The 19264-nt window shown below is 40.6% G+C and overlaps 1 protein-coding gene across 5 annotated transcripts in view; it reads left to right on the top strand.

Annotated features, from left to right (window-relative positions):
* Positions 1 to 4345: 4345 nt before the first annotated feature.
* GRIA2 (glutamate ionotropic receptor AMPA type subunit 2) overlaps positions 4346 to 19264 on the top strand; it is an 89025-nt gene continuing 74106 nt past the window's right edge. For all 5 annotated transcript variants that reach the window (XM_053975125.1, XM_053975121.1, XM_053975122.1 and 2 more), the window contains exons 1-2: positions 4346 to 4502; positions 4828 to 4968. In XM_053975125.1, coding sequence (XP_053831100.1) covers positions 4415 to 4502; positions 4828 to 4968 — 229 coding nt within the window. In that variant the 5' untranslated portion in view covers positions 4346 to 4414. The remainder of the gene's footprint in view (positions 4503 to 4827; positions 4969 to 19264) is intronic.

A 19264-nucleotide genomic window follows, 5' to 3' on the forward strand; every position in this document is an offset into this window, starting at 1 on the left:
GAGTGGGGAGTAAAATATGAGAATAAAATCAAAATAACTGTAGAGAAAAGGAGATTCTGATGGCAATGCATTGGAAAACCAGATGGAAATCAGCCAGGAAAGGAGATGGCAAAGAAGAGAAGTAGCAGGTAGGCAGGGGAAAAAATAGGACAGGAATAAGAAATGTATCCCTTGGGTATGAGACAAAGCCATGGAAGTTTTTTATACCACTGGAAGAAAAAGAAAGATATTTCCAGACAAGAATCAGGGATTTAGCATGCATAGTCAAATCTGAAAGTGTTCCTTTTATGTTTTTCTAGAGGCTTAATAATGAAATTTGCTATAATCTCAGTAGAAAAAATTGAAGTAATCTATAGCAGATTTTCCACATACACTTAAGTTTATTTAGCATATACTTAAGTGATTTTATTGTCAAAATAAATATAAAATTTTCTGCAAATAGAAAGAACACAAGTAGCTCAAATAAAAAAAGTAAACCCCAAATTGCTATAAATTTCTTATAACAGTTTGCTAACATGGTAACAAACTGCACTGTCACAGCACAGCAAAGGAAAGTGAAAGCTATATGGTTATTATCAATTATTTTACATCAGTTGTGCCAGAAGGGTCATGATGTTGCTTTTTCTAAAATCAAAATCATGTAATAAAAGGTAGCCTAAGCTACTCCTTAGAACGTGTCCTCCCTGGGTGTGTGTGCTGTTAATGGGAACAGTACGTGTTTGCTAATCAGAACAGGAGGCAGAACGAGCGTGAAAGATCAGGACATACTTTTTATTTTTAAAAAGACTCTTGAGATCCAGAGCGAACATATGGGACTGCACACTTCAAAATAGATTTGGAACCTTCATTTGTATTTGCTCTTTATTTACACATACTGGTATTTGAAAAGGTTCTGCAGATTTCAAAAATCTGAAGGCAATAATCCTTATTGAAGGGAAGTATTTATTGATTAGCCATGGAATCAAAGGATTCATACGTTGATACAGCATTTTTGCATCCTAATAAATCTGCACATTTTAAGATTTTTTGATAATGAAGAAATGGAAAATAGTTGGGAATATAAACACCAAAAATTGATAGGATAAAAGTCCAGAAGGACTACTATAGCCATTTAATCTGAGCTCTTGTCAAGGGCCTTCTCAGAATTTAACTTTTTTCAGCTAGGATTTTTAGAAAAGAGTCTGGTTTTAACTGTGCATTTTGCAGGGCTGAGGATTTCATTACATGGCTCAGCATATGACTGCAAGGTCAATGGCACATTAGTAAAACAGCAAAACAAGAGATAAACTTTATTTCTAATCTGAAAGTGATCAATATCAGCATTGAACAACTCAGTTTTTTACTCCATCCATCTCCTCAAGTGTTTTATATTGTCTAAGTTTCTTTACTGAAGCAGGTACTCCATGTCATCAAGCCATTCCTGAACTATTTTTTGGAAAGTATTTGGAGTGATCACTAAATGTTTCTGGGCACAAGGCAAAATTTTCAGTTTTTCAGTCTTTTCCAAGTTTTTTTTCTGCAACTTGTATTCAACTGATGAAACATATGAACATTTAGTTGAACTGCAGCCACTGTCTCAACGAGAATTGTGCCAGGATGAATTGCAGAGGAAATATATTCCTGATAAATTATGCTTCTGATTAGCACATATATCAGCTCTTTTCAACTTCCTCACCACCTTCTACCTTACATTCAGAATATCTATTAGACAATATTAAATTGTTAAATCAAGTATAGCCACGATTCTTTGCAGTAAGTAGCAAACCTTTCTTGGAGTTCTATGGAATCAAGATTAAGCACTTTGGCTTTTCAGGGGTCTGACATCTTATTATTTGATATCTGGACTTCTGTCATCTGCCATTGTTTTCATTATTATTGCACTGCTATGCTCCTTTCAACAAGTGATGGATGCTTATTATTAAAAGTCTCCCCAGTGATGCTTTGTTCACATTCTGAACTAATGCATTTTTATATGAGCTCCTTTCATAGATTCAGAAGAATGCATATGAGAATATAATCTTCTGTTTTTAAGAATACAGTCCTTACTTATGTCTTGCAAGATTCTTTTCCCTTGAGAAAAAAGTATTGAATGTGATTCCCAGTAATGTAGTCTGATTTTCTCATGCACAGTGTTAATGAATATATCTATTCTTAGGACATGATCATAAATTACTATCACCTATAAATTTCTTTTTTCTCCTTTGCCCAATTGCATCTTTTCAATTAACATAGGATTGTTATAAAAAAATGGAGCATTGAAGAAGACTTTTTTTATTATCGACATTTTTCACTATTACTAAATTCTGATGGAACTGTTTCCTTGGTGATTGACTCGCCCATGCTGTCCTTTTGTACTTACTCATATCAGTTGAAATATTTTATTTTTCCCTGTCACACCAACAGTGGAATATGGCCACATAGTCTGACTCTTTTTTTCTACATGTTCTGATGTGACAATACAAATTTGGAGTAGTACATGCACATACGTACATGAGCACATATTGTACATGATATATACCTATACCTGCTCACAATTCTGAAATGGAAAAATATGCATTACAAAATCAACAACCATTATTTCATGTTTATGCTTTACATCACCCAAATCCTTTTTATATTTTAGTTCATTATGCAGTTATAATGTATATGGGCAAATCTGATTTTTTGTTTTATTATAACATATTAAAATACAGTCTTAAAACTGAGATTTTTGCTTCATTTTAACCTCATTTTTTTATACATAAGGGGATGCTTTAGATGTCAGTGAAAAATAAGCATACAATTTATCTATGTTTCTGTTAAAGATTGGCAGTTTTAAACTGAAATATTTATTAAAAGTAAATGTCTGTGCATCTCATTGTCTGGAATGCATTGGGGACTACCTGAATACAAGCTTTTCCCTGACAGCCTAATCTGTTGATTCTCACAGTGATGCTGCCTGTCCCTTTCACAGAATTTAACAGTAGGTTTTTCCAGGCAGTGCAAAATGTGGCTTCTGCGAGACACCAGGCTGGGGGCAGAAAGTGAGGAAGGGCTGTAGCAACTCTGCCATTCCACCCAGATAAGCCCATAGGGGCTTTATGCTCAGGTTGTTAAAGCTTGCTCTCTTTTTCAGGCTCATCTCATTTTGTGAGTGAGAGAGAGAAGATGAGACAAGTACAGAAAAAAGCTTGTACAGGATTTCCTGGAGAAATGACTCAAATGAAACAAAACTCATCATGAATTAGTGATGAGTAAAGGGACTAAAATTACCAATGCGGAATTACCAATTCCTATGCGTTCAGGATATTGACATCTGAATACCTGAAGCTTTAATACCCTCCTCCTGCAAAGGAGAATTTTAAAAAAATAATAATAGTAATAAAAATAAAAAGGAAGAAAAAAGAGGAAAGGTAATTCATTGCAAGATCAGTATCCCTTCCTATGTGGATATTTCCCAGCATTGTTAACTAAATATAAATTAATAAAAAATATGCCAGCAAATGATTACTTAATAACAAATTCATCATCTTGGTCACAGGAATGCTACACTGCCTTTTCTTCTATAAAATGTGTGTGTGTGTGTGTGTGGTGCACAGCAACAGACTTTGTGCCAAACTGAGAAATGTTAAATTTAGCTTGCAGTAAATAGCATGTCTAGCTAATACAGCTGGAACCCATCTTGGAAAGGGAAAAGAAAAAAAAATCTCCCTATTATGCATGAAAATGAAATATCAAAATAGATTTAACTCTTCCTGCTTATTAACTTCTATGGTTTGGGTATAGCGGCTGAAACAAAACAAAACAAAAATTTGTTTTCCAGGTGTATTTGTGAGGTGGCTCCACCCTGGGGAAGGCCGGTGAAATAAATAAATGCATAGCCAAACAAATAAATAAGTAAAAGAATGCTCTCCCCGAAGTCAGGCCGCTGTCCGCGGTGCTGGAGGCCGGCGGGCGCGCGGAGGGGCGGGGCGCGGCGCGCAGGGGGCGCGGCGGGCGCGCTCCCGCCGGGGCCGGTTCCGCGCAGGCGCCGCCGCCGCCGCCTCGCCGGGAGCGCCGCCCGCCCGTTGAGTGCGAGGAGCGCGGGCGAGCGCGTGCGAGGGCAGGGCAGGACCGGACCGGGCCGGGCCGGGCGGCGGGAGCGCAGCGGGCACGGCCGGCACCCCCATCCCGCTCAGCGCCGGAGCCGCGAGCAGCGCCGGAGCGGCGGCGGCGCCAGCAGCAGCAGCTCCTCGGACAGCGGCTTCTCCCACGCCCGCCGCGGGGGTCTTCTCGTTCCTTCCCTCCCGTGGCTCGCTTGCTCCCGCCGGCCGCTCGCCCGGAGCGCACGGGATCTAATTTGCTGACGAGCGCGCTCCGCGGAGGAGGAGGAGGAGGAGGAAGAAGAAGAAAGGGCTGTTTCCGTGGCTTTGTGGATGCTCTACTTTTCCTGGAAATGCAAAAGATTATGCATATTTCTGTCTTCCTGGCTCCTGTGTTGTGGGGACTGATCTGGGGGGTCAATTCTAACAGCATACAGATCGGTAGGTGCCCGCATTTGGGGGGACCCCGCTCTCCTCCCGGCGGATCTTCCGATCCCTTATACCCGCCACTGTCACTCGGGCATTCCTGTCATGTCGCCGCGTTCCCAGTCCCACCGCGCGCCAGCGAGGTCCCCTCGCCTTTTCCCTGGCCACAGCGCCGGGCCCCCGCGCCCCCCGACACGGGATGGAGCCGCGGCCGGGAGCGCTCCGGCAGCGGTGCCCTCCGGCACCCGCGCCCAGCCAGCCCCGCGGCGGGCAGAGAGCTGGCCCCGGCGCCGCTCCGCCGGTGCTCCCGCCCGCCTGACGCGTGTGTGTTTCCCTGCAGGGGGGCTGTTCCCGAGGGGCGCCGATCAGGAGTACAGCGCGTTTCGGGTAGGGATGGTTCAGTATTCCACCTCGGAGTTCAGGCTGACTCCCCACATCGACAACCTGGAGGTGGCCAACAGCTTCGCCGTCACCAACGCCTGTGAGTAGCGGGAGCTGCCAGCCTGCCGTGGCGGCGGGGGCGGGGCGGCTGCGAGCGGTGCGGCGGGGGTGTGTGTGTGCGGGGTTGTGCGGAGTACGTGTGTGTGTGTGTGTGTGCGGGGTACGTGTGTGTGTGTGTGTGCGGGGTACGTGTGTGCGGGGTGTTTGCGGAGCGCGGCGCGGGGGCAGCCGCCCCGCCGCCGAGCAGGTGCGGGAGCGCCCGGCCCCGTGCGAACGGGGCGCGGGGTCTCCGTGCGCCCCCACAGCCCTCCGGGAGGTGTAAAATGGTTCCCGGCGGCTCCCCCCGCGCGTTATGTAAGGCTGCGCGTCCCCAGGGCTGCCCGCAGCCCTCCTCCGCCGCCCCAGGGCTGCCCGCGGGTCGCGGAGCACCTCACTACCGGCGCGGGCAGAGCCGGGGCCCCCTCAGGCCAGCAGCCGAGGGGTGCGGAGCGGGCGGCGGGGGGCGATCAGCCATTTTACGCCGCGCGGTGCTGCGGGCTCCATCTCTCCATCTCGCTGCCCGCTCGCCCTCCGCACGCAGCGCTCGTGGGCGGCCGCGCTCGCCGCCCGCTCTGCCTCGCCGGGAGCCCGCCGCCCCCGCGGTTCTCCTGGCGGGGCCGTGCCCGGCTCCGCCCTCGGCTCGGCAGGGCCCGGCCGCACGCGTGCCGCGGGGCGCGGAGCACGTGCGTTGCGACGGGAAGGCGGGGCGGGGAAACGCGGCCGCGGTCGCGCGAAGAGAGGAGCCCCGCGCGGGCGGCGAGTCCCGCAGCGCTGCTCGCTTCTGCCCGGCGGGTGCCGTGCGACCCGCGGAGCGGCGGGGCCGGCCGGGCGAAGCGCGCCCAGGCGCGCCAGGCGCGGCTGGCGCTGCCCGTGCCGGGGTGAGAGCGGGGAGCCGCGGCCGGCGTTCTCAGGGCGGTGAGGCGTGCCCGCCTTTGCCCCGCTGCCCTCCCTGCCGCCCGTGCCCGGTTCAGGCGAACCGGAGGGTCCCCGGAGCGGCGCAGGCGGCAGCGAGCGGGGAGCGCGCTCGGTGCCGTGCCGGCCGCTCCCGCCCAGCGCTGTGTTCCCTCCAGGCGTTTTCCCGTCCCTCCTGGGAAAAAGATGTAAGGGATACCGAATCTGGAGGTTAGCTGTCAGCGGGAGCAGTTTCCCTCCATTGGCGACCTTTTTCTATTTCTCCCCATTCAGCTACCCTGTGCGGTGGTGCTGAAGAGGGGCGGCTTGGCACAGACGCTGGGATAGGTGGTGCAAGAGTTCAACGCAAGGCGCATTCAGTGGCATGTGGGAGGGTAGGAGGATATAGCATCCATAGCTGAAGGTAAAATAGGTCAGAGCAGGTAATCAGCCACAGTAATTCTTAATTGTTAATCTTTGCAAACTGCTTGGATAGTTCTTCCTTTCTTAGATAATTGGGGTTTGTATCAACTGGAACCACACGTGGTCAGTATTTGCAGATAATGTTACTTGGACTGTTGATGAAGCAAGTGTAGCAGTTACATGGCATTCTGCAAAAATGTGACAATGTATTCCTCAAATCTGTGAAGTTAACAAAACCCTGAAAACAGGTTTTGCAGAACACCAGGTTTTTCCTACTAGCAGTAGAGATGAGCATAGTCACCTTGTCTTTCAGAAACTAAAGGTTACATATTTTTCTCCAAGACCATCAAGGACTTTCGACCAACATTTGTGTGCATATATTAGCCTTGTTCTTGTCTCTCTTGGAGAACTTTTAAAATACTCAGATGCTATGTGTAAACTGTGGACTGCAGTGATGGACTTCGAGGCTTCCAGCAAAAGGATGGATGCCATTCATGTGTTGGATTTTCTTTTGTCTGAACAAAAATTTTCAAGCAGTTTGAAGAGCTCCAAATTAAGACATGAAAATGTATTTGTTTTTTCATCACCTCAGTTACCACTGATTTTGTAGTCAAGTTATCTTGTGCATTGGATTTAATTGACTAGCGAAGCATGTGCTAAAAATATGTACAGTATCCCCTCAATTACCTTCCCAGAAGGGTATGATTGGAGAACAAGGAGTTCCGAAGACAGATATTTGGCGTACAAGAAGTAGAATTTAGGAGCTGATTGCAGAGCACTGCATGCAAAATGGTTAAGAAGAATCCATCTCTTTTTGTCCCCTCTATGCTTGTTCTCATTTGAAATAGTGAACATTCTGCAGGTTGGTTTTGTTAGGTGTTTTTTTTTTTTTGGGTGGGAGTGTGTTGGGTTTTTTTTGGTTTTTTTTGGTTTTTTTTTTTAATTTCTGGAATAGTGTTTAAAGAACTTGTGCCCAAAACCAGCACTATGAAACAATGTGTAAAAGAAGGTCACAAAAATGTAAGATAATATGAATCTGAAAATGCTTCAGTATTTACCCGGGTGTTTCACTCCAACAAGGCAATTGTCCTGCCTGAAATGTAGTGGCAGGCTTATACCATAATAGAAATTATGACCTTTTTCTGCTCCAAATTTGCTGCCGAAATATTTTGGCTCTTGATTTAAACCCCTGAGCCAGCCGTGTTCCAGGCTGCAGAAGCTCTGGCTGGTGTGGCAGAGGTGGGGTGCAGCCCTGCCCTCTGGTCCTGACCTGGCACCTGCAGGTGGCAACTGGCAGTGCCTGTGGTCCCCTATGCCACGTCACCGGGGCTCAGCCTGCCCTCCCTTCCACCCCTGGTATCCTCAGGGCAACAGCACATTACTCCATCTGCTTTAAAAACAAACAAGCAAACAAAAAGCCCACTGCAAAGATATGTAAAAGTCTTCAAACTAATTTTCAGCGCTTGCTCAGAGTTTGTTGATAGAGCAAATAGTTTTTAGATGAACTGGTGTTGCTGGTACTACTTCTAAATTAGGTTCCTAAACTTCAGAAAGGAGGAGATGGCCATGTAACCCTGAGGAATGTTCCAAGCAGTGATACTACTCAGTCATTTAAAGGTGGCCAAAAAATGGGTGTAGAAGTGGAGTGGACACTGTGTGAGTAGGTAGCCTTAACTCATTTAATGACTTGCACTTCAGTGGGAATTTCACATCAACACCAAGAGATCGTGTCATGATGAACATGTTGCATGACAGCAAATTTGGCCCCAATTCTACTAGTTTTGACCAAGGTGGACAGGCCACCTTTACATAGCCTGAGAAAGGAACACAACTCAATTATGTTCAAAAAGTAGCCCCAAAAAATAGTCACTGTAGTTTGTTGGACTGTTGCATCTCTGCAGAGCTGTGTTGACAGGTCAGTGGGAGTAGCTGTTGGAATCTAATTGCAGTTTGACACTTAGTAAGTCAACATCACTAGGAAGCCTGGTGGTTTAGATTGAGAGATGGCACACGTTTTTTCAGAGTAATGGCACAATTAAGAGCAGTGTTTACTGCCATGACTGCAGTTGTAGCTTTCAAGAGAAATGGACTGGGCTTAGCACTCTGTGAGAATTCTTGGTTCATTTGAACAGAACCTTCTTGGTTCTGTTTGTTTGGTTTAACAGCTGGAGCAAAGGTACAGCATTGGAGGTGATTCACAGGACAGAATGGAACATATCCAAACCACTGGAACATATCCAGACCACTGGACTTCATTGTCCTTCAGCACAGTTTAATTGAGTGTAGTCTAATCGAAGGAGTGTTGACCATCAGTGATACCAGATTTTTAAAAAGTTTTTAATTCTATCAAAATCAGAAAGAAGGAAAGTGATGAAGATTAAACCCTTTCCTCTTAAATCTGCCTCCCAACAACTTCAGGGGTAGTTGTATTGTGTTCTCACATATTTTAGAATTGAGAGGATATTGGAGTCACTTAAAGAGAGGTTTCCTATGGGGTGCTATAAAACTGCCATAATGATAACAAGTTTTTTGTATGGTAGTTTGAGCACAGAGCTAATATATGTACAATCTTGGATGTTTAATCCTGCTGGCTCACGAGTCAGTGTTGAGCTTTGCTGTTTTAAATCAAGTCTTACAGCTCTGCAGGGATCACTGCACCATGACATTGTGACAAGGGGATGCTGATTCATGCATAAACCTTAGATCCTTTCATTATATCTTCAACCAGCAGATTTGAAAACCTATGAATATCTGGCATGTTGCAACTTGAGAGTCATGGCAAAGGTTTCCTCAACCATTTTGGAATATAATGCTATAGCTTTCATTCTTAAAGAAATAGCACTGAGAATAATGCTGGCAAGATCTTAAAGAATAAGGAAAAATAAATATCCTTTAATGGGGAGGATGGAAAAAATTTAGACATGTTTATTCAAATTAAAATTACTGTGGACCAAGCCTAAATGTATTTCACAAGAAATTATTAGAACTGATTTTAAGGAAAGGAGGGATTTATTAGCTGCTTGTGTTTCAGTTCATTTGTATTCTTGGTCCTTCTCGTTTCCTTTTCACTATAAGACATTTCTCAGGCTCAGTGAGCAGATGTGAAATAGGTTCTGTGCCTCCTTGTAATTAAAATGGTAAGGATCAGATGAGTTCTTGCAGTAAAAAGATACAATAAAACCAGGATGTAGCCTCCTGTGATTTTTCTTCTCTAAAAACATTTCTCCTCTCGAAATTGATCTCTGTAGCAAACTTTAAACGTTCTTCTACTCCTGAGAGTTCTTCATAAAGAAACCTGGGGTATTTATTATGTGACAGTGCTGTCCCTGCTGTGCATCTTTGTCAGAGACAAAGATCTCACAGACCATTTTCACACAAAGATCTCACCGACAATTTTCACACAGCCGTGATTCAGAATGTGGGCAGATACAAACCCAACAGTTTTCTCTTGCCTGCTTGACTTTCCAAATTCTTATTATGTGATTATTGCAATAATTTTATCCATAATATCTGAAATAATTTACCATGCAGTTTTGAATACAGTACAAATATATATTTTATTCCTACAAATCTGAGAGTGAGTTATGTTTAATAGTAGTTTATGAGTAGTTTGGCAATCGAGCCTTAAATATGCCAATCAAGCTTGCAAATAAACCACCATTATCAGTCACTCTCTTCAATACATGTGTTTATATGTAATTTTATTAATATATAATATATGAAAATATACATTAATTTTTTATGGTTATGGTAATGAAAGTTTTAATTTACACTGACTTCGATAGGTGTGATTGACTGCACATAGTTGGGGATGTGCTTCACTCCTTGTGTACATAAGACTCCCTTTACTATCCTGTATGTGTTATGTACCCAAACCAAGCAGCACTACACTGAGTGATGCTGTTACTGCTGGTTTCATTAGTTCTCTTCTTCAAGCATTTCATGATTAAAATACTTCTGAGAATTAAGAGATATTTAACAGATAAATAAATCCTTTTGAACAGTCAATAATTACTAGGAAAGTATATAATACCTGGGAATGTATTAGCTTGAAAATTAATTAAACAGGTAAAGGTTTTTCTATTATCATTATTTTGAAAATTCAGATGGAGTAATTTATCTGGCATCTTCTGTGAAAACATGATTAAATTATTAAAAACTATTTTGTTAAGGAAAATATAATTTTAAATTATAATTGAATGTAAAATCCCAAATGCTGATAGGACTAATTTTCAGGAAACTAAAAAGAGGACTGAACCCACAGTAAACATAAATGTGTATATGTACATATATAGATAGACATGCATGTGTGTATACACACATGTATATGTAAGTGTACACACATATATATTTAAAAGAATGAACAGCAGTTTGTTTTGAATGGCAGATAAATCAAAAGCAGGTCATTGGTTAAACTCTACAATCCATTTTCTGAAGAGGATTATCTGAGAGCACTTACTAGTAAGCTAATATATCTCTTTAAGTCATGTTCTCGTGCCTGTGAGCCAGGTGTGTGAAATCAAAATTTTGTATATTGAAGGCTCATGCCCATATTCTGGAAACAATGTTACAACAGCTCAAGCCAAGGAATGTCAGGTCAGACTGAAAATAACACTGAAAACATACCCAAAGAGGTAACAAATGCCTTTAGGTAGTTGCAAAGATCAAACTCTCTCTGTACGTATATGTGAATGGGTTTTTATCTGACAGTTAACTGAAACGTCTATTTCTGAAATGAACAAGAGATACGTCCCATTATTTTTTAACTGATCATTTATCAGAACATGAATACAGTGGCGTATGCTTTTAGAAGACTGTGCACAAGGACTTAATCCCTTTTGCCAAGTAGGTTTCTGAAAAGGTTTAGGGCAGAAGTCTGTATGTTTTTATACAAAATGTATAGGTTTGTGTAGCATCATTGTTATTTTGTCTTGAAACTTTAATGTTTTCCTTTAGTAAGTTCATAAAAAGAATTTGCATTGACTACAAATGCATATAAAGTGTAACCTTGTTAAAACTGTAAAAAGAGCTTTTATTTAACTTAGTAAATAATTTCAATAATGAATTTTGTATGGATGAGCAATATGGAGTGAATAAAATCATCAGATAAACATAGTGAAGGCATACTGTGAACCAGCTCAACAGTAAGGAGTGCAAGCGGGTTTTAAATAACCACATGTTGAACAAATTTGTACTGAAGCTTCTAAAATCAATAACTGTGCTTAAAATACAGCTGTTGTCTTTAATTTGGGTGCACTTAGAGTGGTATAGATGTCTTTTGAAATACTGTTTTGTTTGTTTTTTTTTTAATCTGTATATAGGACCACCGCAGAACAGTTTTTACTTTCTAATGCAGCAGTGCTGTGCCTCCACAATTAACAATTATTCCACCACAGGTCTTTGATTATTTTTTATTCTTTTTTAAATTGTTTTAAGAAAGGTTCTCAAATCACTCAGTTTATGGGGAGTTTACCTTTCCCTCCCTCAAAGTCCCCATTTGGGCAATGAATATAAAGAGTTAACATTGCTGTCCTGAACCTGATTTAATGTACAGATACCTAATGCATTTTCCAATGGCCAGTCACTTTATGAAAGTGTGAAAAAAATTTACAAGACAGAGATATTCACAGTGATTCTACAGCAAGGTGCTATTCAGCTCCAGCTGTTACTATCTCCCACCACCTGCTCCCAAACCTGACTCAAAGAAATTAATGGGATTTTTTTGAGGGTTGAAATGTACAGTTCAACTAAAGGTGACAGACTCAAGCTAAAGAAATGTCTTATTTCAACTCTAATCTACTGTTTTATTTGTGATCGGAGGGAAAATATTTAGGTCTGTATTAATTATCTAGAATCAGTGTGATTAATTTGTGTATTTGGGATGCTGGATATGTAATTGAATTGCCAGTCACTTCAGTTAGTCTATGAACAACTTATTGGGTTTTATTGCATGTGGAAATAGCATCTTCATTACTTAACTACAGAAGATGAGTATGTTTGCATTTCACTGTTAACAAAAACAAACAAACAAGTATTTTGCCATGTGTGTTTTAAAATGGGCATATTTTCCCCCAAGGATTCTTCCAGTGAACAAGAGTAGGGAAAAATTCTGTAAAATGTTCAAATGCCCTGACTCATAAATGCATAGTCATACAACTGTTAGAAGAGTTTCAAAGCTCAATAAGGAACAGAGGCTGATTTTTATAAAATGTTCAAAATAGGTACATGAACATGAATAGGTATATGAACATATTTACTATGCTATATCACCTATTCAGTTAAATCCCAATTTCAGGTAATATTGGGAAAATATTGTGAAAAAACATATTTGATTTCATTTTGCATTTTTTCAGGCTGCTGTGGTTAAGGCTGTCATACCGCTGTAATTTCTCCTCAGTATAAAAGAGTTTAGAAGTTTGCAAACATGGCTGGGACTGAAAAAATGCCTCTGTTTATTACAAATGGTGTGAACAGATTTTCTTTCACACACTTTGAAGATGACGAACAACAAAATTATTTCTAAGCAGATGGTATGATAGAAAATTTAAATAGCAATCTGATAGGTAATGCAGAGATTTTTCTCATCTGTATGGGGAAGACTGTTTTTGGGACTCATGTCAGCAACAGGGCAAGAGAGCTCAGCAGAACAGCTTTGCACCTGCTTTGCAGCATGGAGGAGGGATTTGTTTTCTTTGGTTTTCTGCCTTTTATGGATGTATTTGGAAGTCGTAGGATTCTGGTTTAGATCCATAAAATTAAAATGCTAATATGCTTTACCATTCCATGTAATGTGGATCTAAATTATTTGAATGTGTCGTATTTCCTTGTGTATGTGTAAACTGTCTCAGAATGTCTGCAAATGTATGCTGGTGAAATAGACTGTACAGCTCTGAACAAGTCAGATTAATTTGTTCAATAATCTCATAAATCTTTGAAATTGAGGTTGTTGAGGGATAGTTTGCTCAAAATGTTTCTTCCTGATACTAGTTATGAGGGTTTTTTTGACAAAATGTCTTCCAAGACAAAATGCTGATTTATATTTTTTTATTTTCCTCTCTGTGAAAGTCGCAAATTCCATTACACTGTGCTATTACAGTCTCAGAGGGGGTTCTTTGTACAAATGTGAGTTCTGGCAAGCAGCAAAATGTTCCTGTGTGACTGTTCCTTGGGCAGAGACCTACTGATATTTGAGAATTTATTCCAGGTGTAATATTACAAAGCAGGGTAAATAACTTGCATGGTTAATGCATACCAGGCATGTGCTTGAATAAACTGCACCAATGCTACTTATAGCAAGAGCAGAATTGATCCACAGTGGAATTACAGGGGGTGGTTAGGAGAATCATGCAGGATGTAACTTTGTTCTTTTATTTCTCTTGTCCACGTCAGGCAGAACACCTGAATTTTAAACTTTTGTCTTTCATTTTCAAGTTGAATGTCCTTAGCACTAGTTTTAATGTCAGAGTCCCTCACTGTCTCTTACTCTTCTTCATTTTTCCTGCCTCAATTAATTTTTGTTAAAAAACCTTAATCCTAAATTTTGCCTGATGCAGGAAGGAAAAAGTAACTTTGAGCTTTTGGAAGCGGGAAGACAATTTGTTGCCCTTTGTTGTTATGATAAAGCATAGAGAGAAAAAAACTGTTAGGAAAATTCAGTTATAATAATTTAAACAATTGCTCAACCAACAAATATTAATGGGCCAGACTTACACACAGCTTTGAACATTTGAAGCCATTTTAACTGAATAGTTGGAAATTTAATCATATAATTTTATTATATTGAAGGACTAGATGAATTTGAGGGACCAGGAAAATGAGAATATGAGTCACTATATATTATATATTGCAGTATAAGTGGGGTTTTGATTTCACTCACAGCTTTACTGTGCTGTGATCTGCTTCATCTGTAGGTGAGAGTGGGACATGCTGAAATTCTGCGGAGTCGTGACTGAAAAGTCATTCAGTGCTTTTACCCACTAATTGGATTTGTTGATGTATTCAGCAACCTCATCCAGTGATCTGGAGTCCAGACCAATAAGACCAGGCTAATTTCAACCAACCAAACAAATGCTCAAGCTTCTGCTAATGGTAGTAGGAACACAACCAGATCAAAAAAAAAAAAAAAATTACTTATGTTTTCTGTATGAATGTCGAAAATGGATTTGGTTCTTTTGTGCATGAAAAGGGACAGGGATTAAACAATTCCTAAAAAGGACAATAATGTTTGAGCACCTATTTGACCTGCACAATTTTTTTTGCAAACTTTCTGGCATATGCTCATATAAGACCCCATGTTTTTTTGGTTGTTCAACTGGGGTTTCTTACTTATTTTACGCTTTCCTGAAGTTCTTTGTCAGGTTTCAATATGGAAATCTAATTTAGAAAAATTATTAGGCCATTTCAACTCAGTTTAAGTATGTAAATAGAACTGATAGCTAAAAATGGAAGAGTTTGGCATATGCTTCTGTAGGTGAAGGGAAAAACCAGAATGCTTACTCCTCTCCTTTTTTTTTTTGCATTTGATCTTGGATGTTATTGTTAATGAAATCTGTGCATAAATTTGAAATTTTAATTTTAGGAACTTTAGGAATTTTAGGAACTCTGGCATTTTTGTAATGCCAATTTGTAATGTACTGTTGCAATTAGTTGGTTTTTGTAGAGGAAAACACAGATCATATTAAGTCATGACTTTTACTTTCCAAATAAATACAGGTTCAAGGATGGTATGTGCCTGTTCCAACTGAAGGACCTCTAGCATTATTACATTTAGTTTTGTTCTTCTGGGGATGCAAAAAAGATTACTTCAAGATTTTTGTTTGCCCTTCTGTATGGAAGTGTTTCCAGCTTCCTGCTGAACCTGTGAATACAGTGGTTCTGTCAGTGTTGTGACTTCTAGTATTACTTTTTATTTTCTGGTACACAGAATCCTCATTTCCTGTGCCAGTGTTTCTGGCTTTATCTTGTATTCCAGGAACTTGCAGTGTTCCATTTTTGCTGTATTTCATTGTTACATGACATCTTGAGGTGTGTATGTTGCAATACATAGGAGCCATTTTAAAAGCTAAAAAAACAAACATGTTAGGAAAAATGTTCACTTGGCTTGTTCCTCTCTTCATACTGGTGATAAATTCAACAATGTAGATCAATGCAGACTTTAATTCTGAAGTTTTTTTATTTCTTCTTTTGTTTGTTTGGTGGGGTTTCTCCTTCTTCTGTCCTCATAAGTGCTTAAAACAATTGTCCAAAACTAGTGCTGCTACTACTGGATTATTAAAAAGACTGTGAAAAATAATTGTGTTAATTATCTAGCTGTGACACATTGGTGGTTTCATAGCAAGATATTTGTGCCTTTAAATTTGCCTTATTTAGTAAATGTCCTTTGAAACTTCCCGAGGAAGCTAGCAATGTTCACATGGTTAACTTAGTCACACCACTACAGATTGCTTGGCAACTTCTGTTTTGTACACTGCAGTTGAACTGTATTTGCTTTTGATCTAATTCAAGAAAAATTCTGCCTTATTTTTCTGTAGGCTTCTTTTTTCCTTCTTTCATTTTTTCCAACTAGCTAAATGTACCAAAAGTAGCTTTTTCAGGAGCCCTAGTCCATCTCATGAGGGCTGTCTTCTGATTTCAAGGTTTGATTTTAAGACCTCCTTGCTCAATGACTGATTCTACTTAGGATAGAGATCCAATGGGTGAGAGATGTAAGGTGGGGTTTTTGTTTGTTTTTCTGAATGCTTGAAATTGTAGAACTCAAGACATCCTATCCTGTTACAAAGCAGTTTTTTAACTGTGTATGACAGACCAAAGGAGAGACTGTAATTTGATAGGCCAGGAAGAGGTGTGCCTCACTAGTTGATATGCTGGAGGACAGTTTTGACCAAAAACATCTCATACAGTTCAGATTTGTCCTATACATCCTTCTAGACTTTTAAGATGGGGCAGATGTGCGCATTTCAATTATGTTACTTCTGGGGTTTCTGCTAATTTCTCATTCTAGGTTTTACATACTTTTGATGGAGGTTTTACATACATGTGTCCTTACTAGTTGTGGTGAATCTCTAGTTCTTTTCCATACAGCGTGCCAGGACTGACCAGTTCCCCAAGTGGTTTGGAAACTGTGGTGTGTAACACTTTCATGTTACACGTGTCAAAGTGGGGACATTCAGAGTCCAGGTATAGGTCAAAGATGGAAGCATCTGTGTCTCCCAGTCTCAGGGGTGTGAATCAGTTGCCTCTCAGTGAAATTGGCAACAGCACCTAATGGAACAGACATCAAGTCAGTCTAAGTGACAGACCTAATGGAACAGACATCAAGTCAGTCTAAGTAACAGAAAGCTCCTGTTTAGAAGCTTCCAATTGAATGGGTCAGAAGTTGAATCTGCTCCTCCTACAGCAGCTCTGGGGCAAATGAAGTGGGATTACTGACCAGAAGCTACTTTCTGAGCTGTAATGGGTTAAAGCAGTCTGGTTGTAATGGTTCTTTGAGTGCTGTGCTGATCTGCCACCATTAAGTTGGAGCAGTCCAATGGTGGAGAAACAAGTGAGAGAGTCTGGGAGCTCAGAGAAGAGGAACCGACTTTTTGCCTTATCTTTGCAACAGGTTTGGCCAGGGTTAGAAGGGTATTTTAAAACATGTGAAAAGACAAGCAGTTATACAGTCAGGTCTCCTTTTCCCTGGAATGTACTTACCTTAGGGTTTCTCATTAGATTGAAGTGCTTCATCCTAATTTGTATTAGTAGACCTGTAGTTTTGAACATGATACTGTAGGAGAAAATAAGGGTTGTTGCCTCCCTTAGGAGGAATTGCAATGTAGTTTTGTTTTTTTTAATTAATTCTGTATTATGCTGGAGGTACAGTTGGTAAGATCTGCTGGATATTTTAGGTGGCTGTTGATGCTGTTTGTTTTTTACGTTTCACTGGCTTTGTTCAACATGATACTTGCTATTCCCATGAGTCTAGTCACTTGTTTCTAGATTACATTCAAGGTAGGGAGTTAAATCTCTAGTGGTCTGGATATGTTTAGTTATGGCTATGTGGGTAAAGATTTCTTGTTTAGCTGTCAGGACAGCTACGTTTATGGACTCTTAAGATAAAAGGCACTAGATTTAAAGATTAGAAACCTGTTGATAGGATGTTTTCTATGATGGATGCTGAACTTTCAATATGCTTTTCATGATGTGTCAGACAGTCTGTTTTATACAAAATATTTGCTGAAGGAGCTTGTTGGAAAATGAGAAAATGATTTTTTTTTAAAATTTTATTTTCCTTTTGGACATCAGGTAAAATAAGATTACCTTGCTTTTTCCTGTATAATCTTTATGCAGGGAATGATTAATTCATATCATGGCTCATTTCTCTGAAAGAGGAAGTAGGAGAGAGCAGTAAAGTACTTGGATTTTTTTGCCCTCCCCCTTTCTGGATTACCGAGCACAAAGAATGGAAATTCAATTTAGGGTTAAGTTTATAAGAAAAATACATTTCTATCACCCTTTAAAGGCACATAATATGTGTTATATATTATGCCTATTTTTCATTTCCTGTAAAAACAGGAACATTTCAGGGAAAAACATGCTCACAAACAAAACAGTCTTGCCAAGGTCTGAATTATTCATACATAAGATGAAAAGTGAGCGATTTAAACCTGCAAGTCTGAATAAGAGCATGAATAACTGTAGTGCTGTGCTGTTAAATAGCAAACGAGGGCATCAAAAGATAAATGAATAGAACAGTGTTGTTCTGGTGTGCCCATACCTTTTTACAGGCAGTGAAATAACAAGGATCACAAAATATTATGCAGCCCTCAGGAACAGGTTTACTAGGTGTTTCTTCAAAATCTCTATTCAAATGATGTAACTTGCTCTGACAGCTACTATAGGGCTGAATCCTGAAAGGTCCAGTGTACCTGAGCATGCCAGCAGTAGTTACCTGTGATGCACAGGACTTGTGCTAGCCTTCCCCCTGCATCTGACTGTGGTTCATCCCATTTGTTGCTCACCCAGGTAAGTAAGAAAAACAAAATACATGGAAAATGTTTGGTATTTTAAATGAAGAATAAACATTATATGGAGTTCACACAGGGCTGAATCCAACAGTGAGTTTTCTGTTACTAAATTACCACAGCGGATGTCAGGTAGAGGCTGTAGTTCTAAATCTGTGGTGATTTCAACTGGCTATCAGTGCACACAACCATTTTGTCTTCTGTGTGTCTGGACTTCCTTCCCACACAGAATGGTGTTTTTGAAGGAAGAGTCTGTCCCTCTGTTACCTTCCCAAATGTCAACAAGAACTCTTGTCCAGACCAGAGGTGCTCTCCGGGACTCCTGGGTCTGTTGAACACAGGTGCTCAAATTTGAATAGAATCCACAGTCCTTATTAAAAGCATACCATTTGCTTAGGTAGCAGTACTAGCAGCTCTGAATGATTAATTTGGAATCCATCAACTGCTTGGCCTTAAGAAACTATGACTAGTAAAAAAATACAGGAATTCTGACAATTTTCCAGATGGAAATTCTGTTGTACCATTGCTTGTTCTTCAAGGCAAATATTCTTTTGCAGATTATTTGAAAACATAATGTAAGAGAACTGTTGTTGAACAGAATAGTCTAGAGTGAAGGTCTGCATACACACCCCTCCCTGTGCCTGAAATTATTCCTCCTGAGGTTCATTGAATCATTAGTCATATATCTTCCCTCATAGTGAATGTCAAGGAGTTTTTCTTCTTTTGAGAAATGGTTAATTTAAATCACATCTAGTTCTAATTCTCACAGTAAGCTGTAATTACATTTTTTAAAAAGGAATAATTTCAATTAAATCATCAGCATTGAGTTTCCTGATAAAATGGCCAGTAGCAGGTAGTGATTCCCCTAAAATATCACCTTGATGGTATTTCTTTCAAGCTTTTAAACTATTTTCATGAACTTTTTAACACCAAGTGAAACAAACCAAACCAAAATGTGTCTCTCCAGGAAATATGTAGATG

The sequence above is a fragment of the Vidua macroura genome, chromosome 4 (assembly GCF_024509145.1).
Source record: "Vidua macroura isolate BioBank_ID:100142 chromosome 4, ASM2450914v1, whole genome shotgun sequence".
Lineage (NCBI taxonomy): Eukaryota > Metazoa > Chordata > Aves > Passeriformes > Viduidae > Vidua > Vidua macroura.